The 12,282-nt window shown below is 33.6% G+C and overlaps 1 protein-coding gene across 1 annotated transcript in view; it reads right to left on the bottom strand.

The window, feature by feature from the left end:
• The window catches only part of LOC106712474 (heparan-sulfate 6-O-sulfotransferase 2), an 80,406-nt gene that overhangs the window by 55,119 nt on the left and 13,005 nt on the right, over nt 1–12,282 (bottom strand). The window contains exon 2 of the mRNA XM_014505061.2: nt 8,854–9,090. Within this exon, the coding sequence (XP_014360547.2) occupies nt 8,854–9,090 (237 nt within the window). The remainder of the gene's footprint in view (nt 1–8,853; nt 9,091–12,282) is intronic.

Here is a 12,282-nt window from a genome sequence, read left to right as displayed (position 1 = left end):
TAAAGTCGTCGTTGGCATTTCACAGTCACCAAATAATCTGTGAAACGCAAAATACTTAAGCAGAAAGTACTATGTGTCAATTAATTTATTTATTAGTCATTCAGAATTTTAATTGGACATTATGAAACAGGCCCTTAGTATTTTAAGATATTGCCTAGCTTCTTGGATAAAAACAAAGATAACATTATATTTTTACACAACTGATTAAGTGGAAGTGAAAACTCATAGTTAAGAATCGTATAGAGGCAATATACCGTATATACAATACGAATACATTGCTAGTTATAAAAAGAATTCATAATACATTCCTATGATTTCACATATACGTTCTATTTCTTTTCAACGGGTCGCTCATCATTTCAAAGAAATGAACTTTCCGGTGCGGAGTTGACTGTGTAACATTTCACTTTTTGCCTTTATATTTGGATTTTAAGCTTTAGTAGTTCTGGGAAAATCTTAGATAACATTCGTTTGACGTTTTTAGTCTTTAGCTCTTAGTGCAAGAATAATACAAGCTTATAATGTTTGAAGCTGATTGTTATCTTGGTTTCATTTATTCCATCAAAATACATTCTCCTTTCATTTGTTTCTATTAATATGCTCTTTTTTTCTTTTGAGCTAAAAAGTAAATATTAAAGGTTTTTTTTTATCTACCAATAAATCTATAAATCCTTTTACAATCAATAAGTAATCTGGTGTTCTATTCTGAAGACGTTTCACAATTTATTATCGGCGATACCTACAGCCAGCCGTATCAGAGATCAGCTGCCACTTCAATAGCTGATCCGGCCGCTAAGCGTCGGGGATTAAGGGATATTCCTTAAACTTAGATAAGGTCAACTTCGATCAGTGCACCATACGTATTGATTGATGAAGGAATTTAGCATGTCTATCTGTTACGCTAATATCAGTTTGAGAACTGAATCTCGTTTGTATTAAATTAATTTGGTGGGCTTTCTGTAATACAACATTTAACATAATTTACAGTTCTAGATAAATTTAAATACAAAGCTGGAAATATAATTTTTATTGCGTAAGATAATAATTAATAATATAAAATAGAAGTAGCAGACATTTGAATTAAATATAAATAATAAATCGTGATAGGCTCCTAGAATTAAACCTTCGTGTAACAGTAGGCATATAAAAAAATATGTAAACAAGACGGATGGCAAACCCTATAATCCTACTTTTACTGAGGAATTCCAATTCGATTACACTTCAGCTATCATTAGCCCAAAGTTAATAAGAAAAGCGACAATGCGTCTTTATTGAATGGCTGTAAAAGGAAAGCACGGAATAAAAGGCAATAGAGATTGCAAACAGGACGCTGAGGCGTTATTTATTCATTATCACGCAGACATCCGGCTTGGAGGACGCAACCAATGCAATATCCAACTCCTCGTAGTACGTGCCGATACGAGCTGAACCGTCAATGCATTCATTGTAATTCTATTATATCTCCGTCCTCTGACCTCCCGCTCCTAAGCTCCGCAGTAATTGTTTATTTAATTGCTAAGCAACTACATTCGACGTTGGTGGTCATGTCTGATAAAAAAGATCATTAATACAAGGGAAGTCGTCGACTTCACAAACAATGTTATATCAGTTATCTGCTCGGTCGATAAAATTATTTTAGGAATATTTTTGTTTCTTCATCTTATGTGTCCCTCGTTTGTTTTTTATAATATACGACATAGAATGTTGTGGATCTTTTTTAAGATATACGTGAAATTTTGTGACTGTTGTGCAAGCACTTTATTGAATTGAAGACAGAAACATGACTATTTACACAATCCGAATTGCTAAGTGAAATTTAATTTAAATTAGGAATTGTTTCTCAAATATTATCCTTTACCACATCAGAGCAAATTTAGGTACTCAAAATAACCAAAAAAAAAAATTGTAAATTTGAATAAAGAAGCCATTGTAGTAGAACAAGGAACTGCTCGTGTAGGTGTATGAAAAAGTCGGCCGATATGAGACACAAGTATCCTTCTAACCTACTAACGAACACCGTGCCAGCCACTTCACATGCCATTGATCCGAAGATAGATCTTCCGCAAAATAATTTCCAAGACGTAATTACCAAATTCAATAATATGCAGATATGTGATAAAACAGAATGTAAAAGTGTATGTGATAAGAATCAAAGAATCACACATAAATTACATGGATTAAATTCAAATCAAATTGTTCATTTACTATCACTAGCACCTGATTGCAATTAGCTGTGGATTCACACCAAGTAAATAACAAAAAATATAAACTAAGCTAGCTATATTTTTATTTATAAAATTTTCTATTTTATATCGGAAACAATTTGGCACCCCTCTACGACGCAATCAACGGAGCATAATAGTCTGCTTTCCTTCCCCTCTTGAATATAGTACAACACACCTCTGTCCCTACTTTCAAACGCCTACATGCTCATCGGTTATAGTAATCCTTTACACCGCCCTATTTACCAGCCACGCTGATCGATACTTTCTCATAGATTTTCAAGCAACATTGCGATTTGCTATAGAAGTTTCTGCTTTTTATGTTATAAAATATAAATACATGTCTCTAAATATAGATTTCAGCACAAACATTTATAATTTACTATTTATTTCTATTCCTTGTAATATAACTTTTGTTATTCCTCCTTTGGTACTTTTGCGTATTGACCGAACAGAACTTTTCACTATGTTAGACTTCGTTATTATTGATTCTAAATAAAAATATATTGATTTTCAAACTCGATTGGTTGATTCGTTAAATGGAATACCATACAATTCTCAAAACGATATTCACTTGCCTCAATCAAAATAATTAAGGTCTTGATTTAAAACGAGAGAATCAATCGAGGTCAATTAAAATATTAATGTCAACATCTCAAAATTCAGGAGTGATTCATTTTTTATTTTGAAAAGATCTCAAAAATGTAAGTATAAAAAATTGTGTCAGTCAAATACCAGCAAACAGAAACATGGTACTCGTAAATATTAGTGATGCAACGGAAGTGTCTTAGCGGAACCAGAAACGGAAACAGATGTCAAAAATAAATTTTAGCAGAAACGGAAACGGAAGCGGATGCGGAAACAGAAGTGTAAATAATATGAAAAAAAACGTATTTACAATTTTTTTTTGGTAAAAACAGCTTGTATTCGTTTTTAATTTATTAAGGCATTGGATATCGGTGTCCTTTAGCCTTCAATGTATGTATTTTTACTTTATTAATTCATTCACTGCTGACCACTCGGATCCGAGTGGGCAGAGCTATTAGTAGCGTCGCCTCCCCCTCGGATCCGAGCAGAAGGAAATCATAGTGATGCTGCCTGCACATATCTGAGAAAAAATTAAATGATATGTGTGAAGTCAACCCGCTCTGGGCCTGTGTGGTTGACTATGGCCTAGTCACCCCTAATTTGGGGTAGGCTCCGAGCCCCTCAGTGGGGATGTATAGTGAGCTGATGATAATAATGATGATGATATATTACATGGTTATCACTTATTCAAAAGTACATTTAATAACTCGTAAGTATGAAATAGTCACATTTTGCCAGTTGTCAAATTTTATATGGACAACAACTAGACAGTTTACTCCAGCAAGAGAAACTGATTGTTTCAAACAACAGCAGAAAATATTACGCGCTTAAATTCACGAAATAGTACGTAAACAAACAAATGCGACAAGTGCCGAAAGGCCGCGCACGGACTGCGCGTCTCGCGCAGCGCATTTGGATCTCTCAGCCGTCGTAAAGTTCCGTTTTATCTCCGTTATAAAAGTTGCGGAAACAGAAGCAGAAACGGATGTTGAAAAGTACGCGGAATTTCCGCACTTGCGGAAACGGAAACAGACATCCGTTGCATCACTAGTAAATATAGACAGAAAAGGTTTTAACAAACAAGAAATTCGAGCAACTATAATCAAACAAAAAGTCAGTATCTGGATAAGAACACGGCCAGCAATTTTGATAAGGGACAAAAACGAGCTGCGAAAGAACAAACGAACATTACTTGAGGTTTTTGTTACAACGGAGCTGTTTCTTGTCCGCGCAGTCTGTAAACGGTCAAGTCAATCCGTATAATTTACAAACTAACACGGTCGTCTGTTGCGAAAACTTTAGTGAAGGCAACTTATTAAACCCATACAAAACCAACCCCTTTCTTAGAATCAAATATACATTGAATTATTTATATTTCTTACAACCACAATAAGGCTAATCTAAGGGGCTGCTTAAATAACAATATAATTTCCCTGAGTGCGACATTTGACAATAACGTACAATTACTCAATTAAAAAAAATGATATTATAAATAAATACAATAAAGAGACACAGGAAACTCTCGAAACGTATCAGAAAAATTCACAATTTAGAACTCTAGGAAACCTCAATTTAGAAAATTTCTAATTTTACTTTTTCAAAGAACATTCTGTAAATACTTACGATATTCTTAAATTTTACAATTTACTATTCACTTTACTAGTATAAAAATAAACTTGTAACAAAATAACGAAATTGGTAAAAGGGGTCGATGTAAATTGAGAAATAAAAATGAAATGGAAGCTGTTCTTAAACTGTATTAGAGATACTGTATTTCTTACTGGTAGACAGGGGATGAAGACATAAGAACTTTTTATCCAGGCAATTCGATATGAAAAGGATGACAGGGGAGGCAACACTTAAATCCATAACGTACGTGAGGGACCGAGCAGCTCGTACAAACTACATTATACCTTCATAAGACTATATTCTATATAAAACATTGGTAACTTGTCGACAATAGACATTTCAAAATATTAACTTCAGTTTGTACTCGTACTACTTACCTAAACAGAATTTGTAAACTGTAAATAACTATGATAGTTGATTTGATTTTGATAATAAATCTATATATAGGTATATAAAAAGAAAGTCGTGTTAGTTACCCTATTTATAACTCAAGAACGGCTGAACCGATTTGGCTGAAAATTGATGGGGAGGTAGCTTAGAACTAGGAGACGGACATAGGACTTTTTATCCCGTTTCCTTTTTTTTAAATTCCGCGGGAACGGAGTCGCGGGTAAAAGCTAGTTTGTTATAAAATGTGTAAATCTAAGTATCAAGTCTATTAATTCGTGGTTTAAGCCAAATATGAAACAGTTTACAAATAACAATTTAATTTGAAGTGAGCATTTTGATAAAGATTCTCACATACAAAGCAGCGCATTTAACAAAAGTGCCAATAAGATTATCTTTACGAGCGAAGGAACACGAACCGTCCAATTTTTATAGCAACAAAGAATAAAATTCATATTGGAAATATAAAATATTTAAGTCAACCGCTATGCATGAAATGGGAAATTCGCCAAGTCAAATAGCTTTTAAAATTTCCGCCGAATTGCCGCCAGTCTTTTATGAGATAAAAAGTTTTATATCTTTACAAATCCTTCGTCCCTAAAAGCTATTACGAATAATGGTGAATCAAAATGTGAGAAAACGTTCAGTATCATTGTAATTACGTACGTTTTTATGTTACAGAAAATTAAACAAATAAATTATGTTATTCAAGTCCATACTCATTAAGCTTGAAGGATGTGCCCTCATTTCATAGCATTTTTAACTTTTTATTTATTAACACATGTTTAGTCTACTGATGTAAACGTAACACGTGAGAATTGAATATAATCCTTAATAAAAAGGGATTTTACATTAATCAAAGTAATTAATTAACGCGCTGCCTAACAAGAATTTGAAATTATGCACAAACTTTTCTTTACAAAGTAAAAGCAATAAGTTAACTCCAGGCTTACTTCTCGCCAAATAAGGGATCCTCAAATGAGGGCAAAGCAAAAAGTTTGAATAATGATTACAATTATCGTTAACTAAAACACGCGGCCATTTTTAACAGAAAGTTACATAATTTGCTGATAAAAATATTATATTATTATTTTATAACAGTTAGCAAGTTCCTTTTTGTTTTCCGCGGATGTCGTTAAGCAAGCAATAATTTTTAATAAAAACTAAAAACATTTTTTTAATACCCAAACTTTGAAAAACCTGAACAACCAACTAACGAGACATGAAAAACCTGCCAAGTTATTTAGAAACTCGTAAGTATGCAACAAAAAATGCATTATTTTGTAAATAGATTCGCCAATGCTTTGATATATGATAATAACTTTTATCTTTCCTGATAAACGGTAAATTCTTTTGTCATTTAAGAAGCAGGAATCATGCGATACCTATTGAAAGTATCAACCCCGTTCCCATATAGGCCCATTGTTAGTCAGTATCTATGCCCTCTGACCTCTCGATCGGTCCATCGCCCCGTTTTTTACTCAATAGGCAGTGCTTCGATTCAATTTAGATAGTCAGCATGGGCCTCTTTAATATATATTCGAATGACCTTTTTAACATTCCGAATTGTTACATAATACTTGATTTTTACAAATATATTTAAAATACTGCATAATCTATATATATAAAGGAAAGTTGTGTTAGTTACACTATTTAAAACTCAAGATCGGTTGAACTGATTTAGCTGAAAATTGATGGGGAGGTAGCTTAGAACCAGGAAACGGACATAGGATAATTTTTACCCCGTTTTCTAATTTTTATCCCGCGCGGACGGAGTCGCGGGTAAAAGCTAGTAATGTATATATACTACTTCATCTCTATTACTTATTCTAATTGTTACTACGTTGCCCTTTATTAACACATAATATATAAAAAAATACATAATATTGATTTAATAAGTACAAATATTGAAAGGCATTTTACCATTATATATTTATGATTACAAACACTTTTAACGCCTCTAGACGAATATTTTGTGGTTTATCTGAAGCTTGAAATATATTTTATTAAGGCAGTCAGGTCGACCGTTGATAGAGCCTCAAGGCCGGTGCGGAACCTCTCCCGAATTTCTAATGGCGCCCGGTAAATATCGCAAAGAAAAGTTGTTGAAAGATTTCTTTGAATCGTAGAGCTTGAACAATAGTTTTACGAAACACGTACAACTTTGATATTATTATTTGAAACAACTAAGTCTTTAAAAATTCATACCAACCCGACCACAAAATACAAGACTGAATCGCATCGCAATCAAAAACTTTGTGATAAAAACTTCAAAAATTTACTGTCAATAGCGAAAAAAAAGATGCAATACAGCGTAGACTATGCAGTATCAAAAAATTTAGTCCCAAATATGTGAGTTTCCTCAAATTTTCCTTGGTAATATTCAACGCTTGGTATCTCCCGAGCCTCTGATCCCATTTGATCGTTGTTATTAACGGGGAGGCGGATGGAGTGTCAAAAGTAATCTAACAACGTCCAAACTAAGAAGGAAATAATGAGCGCTATCAACTTGCCAAAATTTTTATCACCCCATCAATAAAGAAAATAAGGTTTAATTTTTTTGACATGCAATTATCTATAGATATAAAACGCATATTGTTATGAAAACTCAGTTATGAAGTAATTAGTCAAACACAAGCTTTGGGTTTTATAATACACTAGCTGTCGCCCGCGACTATGTGCGCGCGGCATTAAAAAAACTTAATAAGTAGCCTATGTGTTCTTCCAGATGTTGTTGTTGTTGTATGTTCTACATCTTTGCCAAATTTCATTAAGATCCGTTAAACCGTTCCGGAGATACTTTCAAACAAACATCCATCCATCTAAACATTCGCATTTATAATATTAGCAAGATTGTTAAAAACTTCTTTTGTAACATATACGATTATTATAACTAAAATCTGGAACACATTGGCTACTTATAAGGTTTTTTTTATCCATGCGGACGGGTGACAGCTAGTAAAATATATAACAACAACATATTGCGAGCCAAACATATATCTATTGACATTGATTTATCTACCGTTCCACATGGATACGCAATCCAATCAGTGACATTGTAAGGAATCCATCAAGGGATATCCCATTAGTCTCTAAATAGACACAAATTAATGCTAGTTTCACACAAGAACAGTGAGACAGTGTAGTAAAGCTGTGCAGTACCCTTATTATTTGAACGCACATCATCAAGATAGAAAGGTAGCTGTACTGCACTGCTAACGGTTCTACCTCGGTATTCCGCCCTCGTGTAAAGTAACATAACCATCTGAATTGAGACGTAGGTGGGCGCCGGCGAGTCGGCGTTCGATCAAGTTGGTGACACTCTGATTAATACATCTATACAAGTTTGAGGTCGCGACCCAATGCGGAGGCGGACCGGCGGACCAGCGGTCGGGTGGCATTGTTACTAATTTCGTTTATATTGACAATTGACTACCTAGGTACGTCCATCATCGAAGCTTCTAATTTTTTTCGTAACTACAAGAATTGTAGACAAAACACTAATAATAAGACTACATATTGTAATATGTTTGCTATTACTGTACCTAAGGACTTGTCTAGTTTTAGACCAATAGTTCAATTATCACCCAAAGTGTCCACGAAAGATCGGTGTGTGTGTGTACAACTGTAGCAAGAGGAGGTAGACCAATAACAGTATAATTTTTAAGTGGTCTACGAGGAAAAAAGTGTGGGAATCTCTGCCTGGGTTATATAAAAAAGAAAGTCACTTTATTTATTTGTAGAGCAATTATTTTGAATTGGAACTATACGTGTAGCACGTCATTAATTTCGCTTACTCGTTAAAATATTTAACTCATGGTCAACACTTGATTGAAATTATTTCAATGTGAGTCAGAAATCAATAAAAAATCGTTTAATAAATTAAAAAAGAATATCGTGTACATTTGAATAAACTGTCCAAGTAATTCAATAAACTATTAAACAAAAAAAAATTGGAAAAAAAAACATTTTTTTTTTGTTGAGTAAAAACGTGAAACGACTGACTAATAAAAAAAATACCACCAACCTTTAAATCTAGATCCATGACTAGATGTTTTCCGAACGAAGTGCCGCCCGTCTTCTGTATATGTAAGAAGACCATTACATCATGTGCGTCTAGGTCGAATCTGAAGTCATCATGAAGAACCTCATCATAGGAGAGTCCCGGTTGGGCGATCAGGTCCGGAAGAGGCCGGCCAAGCGCCTCCGCGAACGTCAAAGCGTACGACTCAGACATCCTCTCTCTAGGAGACAACGCGCATACCTAAAACAAAAACAACATGAAATGCTATAATAGTCTAATAATTTTGTATATGAACAAATTTTTTGTCAATTTAAAAATAAAATTATTCAAAACATCTCAAGTTTAAAGAAAATATTTAAGTTTATACCTCTACTATAGAGGTACATTAATATTGAACTAAAATATTCAAATAAATCGCTTTAGTCTCAACTTAAGAATGATTGATTATTAGATTGATTCAGAGTTCCGTAACTTTATACATATATTATTTCTCTTTATCTACTGGTACTTGGTATCGACAAACTCGACGAAGTTATTACCACTGGAATTAAGAATGTGAAATTTTATATAACACTTCTTTTTATGATTATGACTTTTATGATGGGAACTAAGGAAACACAAGTAGAAGCAAAATATGAAAGAAAATCGAATGTTTAATAAAGAGAGGATAATATAATCTAGAGAGCTGCACAAAAGGACAGTAATTTATTTTGAAAATACACAACAAAAAAAAATTTAAATCACTATGTTAGAGTAAAACAGCACAATATTTCGTTGTAAAATAACAAGCTCTTTATGACTTTAATAGCGGACGCTTTTGAGCACAGTCAAAAGGCTGGTTATCTCTGTGAAATTATGAGCGTATTTGCGTTAAACTAGACTTGCTATTAAATAAACAGAAAACAAAAGTACAGTAAAAATGTTATCCTAATAAAACCATAGAGAACCCTTTCTATATAAAATGTAACTCAATACATACGAACTACATTAGACGCTGACATGTTTTCGTTCGCTTTCGAATAATTTAAAAGACAATCAATTCGAAGAGCAAACATTTACAAAAGAGGTATCTTTTAGAGTCCAATCATGTTAATGTATTTACTGATGTTTCTTCAAGTGTGTAATTTAAAACTCAATTTTTTTTTTTTTTTTCATAAGAACTTAATATGCCGCCCACACTATAAATGGTAATGAGACCAAACATAATGGTTACATTTACTGGTACTGTGACGGTAGCTACCGTAATTGGTTCAAAAGATAAAATAAGTTACGTTGTTCGGTTAAAAAATTATAGTATTTTTTATTTCTACTTAAAAGCCTTCTTTAACTTTTAAATTACATTTATATATGATGTCCCCAGAACATAGTGCCAATGTCATTAATCTGGTTCAGTGATTTAGTGATCGTGTAGGGGACGAACACACAAATAATGTTTGTTATTTATAAAAAAGGTTTTAGCACCTACTTTTATCACAGCTAACGGCCATCAAACAGTGAACGGTATAATTAAAATAAGAAACGTAACTCCTTATTAAAAATAGTAAATAATAATAAATAATTCAGCAGGTCAACATAAAAGCCATACAATTAAACACGCAAGCCAGTTTAGGTCACGTACAAAAATCGTGACAGTAAAGTCTTGGAGTTCCCGCTGGATGTTGCGCCGCGGGAGGTTAAGAGGGTGACGAGGTAAAGAGCCTATCCTCTCCCCCTCTTGTTTGTTCGCCTAATGAAGTGGGTAGGGCGCCCTTCAGCCATTAATATACAGTCGCAATCAGCCCCCAGCTAAGGGCGCATTACGTAACTACTCCTATACAATGCAGACGACATAAGCGGTGACAAGACAAAATTAATTTATTTGTTTTAAGTCATGTTGACTCTTAAATGCTCGAAAGTTCGTTATTTATACATAGGGTGAACAGATATCTGTGTTTGTATAGGATGTTAGGTTTGCGAAATTTAGTGCCGCAATTTTACCGACTTCTGAATATTGTTCACATGCGGCTTCAGAAAGGTTACAGGGTCAATGAACTCTAGCCCTGATGGTTTGCCTTTTTAATAATGATATACTTATATTTTAGTGTATTGGAGTGTGGTGCTAATTTATGAGAGATTAAAAACTAAGATTAAAATCATGTCACGAAATAAGAATCGGCTTGGATCGGTACAAAAAATAACAACGAACTAGAAAGAAATATATAAATTATAAAATATAACACGCGTAGATAAAAATCTTTAAAACGAGTTTAAAAAGTTTATTGACCCAGAATTCCTTTTTTGCATAACAAAAGCCAGCTCTTATAAAACAAATGGCGTTCCTTCATTATAATATCCAAGGGAAAGTAAACAAAAAGAAAAAGGGGTAATGTCTAAGAGAATTACAAATTGTGAAGAATAAGATGGTTGGTGAAGTTGAGAGATGTAGCGTTAAGTTGAAGGAGATTGTTTACCCGGCCCGACCGTCAGCACAAATTTGGGGGACCGCGGTAATTGCGTTTCAAACGGACGATTTATTACAACCTAACGCCAACAGTCTGTTGTTAACTAACAAGAATTATAAATGTATTCCTATTATTGCAGCACTCAATCAAATATCGTTCCATTACGAACGATGACTGGAAAAAGAACTGGATTAAAACATTGAAACATGATGACTTACGAGTCATCATGTTTCAATGTTTTAATCCTAATGATTGTTGAAATTTTTGTAGATTGAACTTTGATCGAACATTTAACTTTTAAATCATTTCATATTATTAAAGTAGCGGTCTCTGAAGAAATATCTCATAAACTTTCAGATTATGTTTGTTAAAAGGTATCTCCAGAACGGCACAACGGATCGTGATGAAATTTGGCATAGATGTAGATCATAGTCTGGAAAAACACATAGACTACTTATTATGCTTTTTTTTTATTCCTTGCGGACGGAGTCTCGTGCGACAGCTAATTACACAGAATGGTGATAGTAGTTTAATATTTTACACTAACTACAGCAATTTTATAAACAGAAAGGGCATAAAAGACAAAATATTCCTTGTAATACACAAAATTAGTGTTATTTCCTACACCTTCACAACTATCAGAACATTATGAGGGGGTGAAAGATCACTATGTTACGTGACACATGAAGTAAGCAATCCTCGGAGTATACAGGAAGCGAACAGGAACGTAGTTATCGTCTAGCAATATATTACTGCCCTACGACCCCTTCCCTTATATCCCCTCCACTTTAAATACACGATTCATATTCTATAATACATATACAGTTGAAGAATTAAATTCGCTTCCCACTTACGATTGAAGCTTTCCACCTAAATACATTGCCAGTGTTAAATTGTATTTCAACCAAATGCGTAATATAAACGTCCCCGACTATATTTATATATTTGGTGATAAAAAATATCTCAGGAACATTGTTGCCAGTTTTCACTC

This window comes from Papilio machaon, chromosome 3 (genome assembly GCF_912999745.1).
Source record: "Papilio machaon chromosome 3, ilPapMach1.1, whole genome shotgun sequence".
In the NCBI taxonomy this organism is placed as follows: domain Eukaryota; kingdom Metazoa; phylum Arthropoda; class Insecta; order Lepidoptera; family Papilionidae; genus Papilio; species Papilio machaon.
Note: the sequence above shows the minus strand (reverse complement) of the source record. Positions and strands in the feature narration are given on the sequence as shown.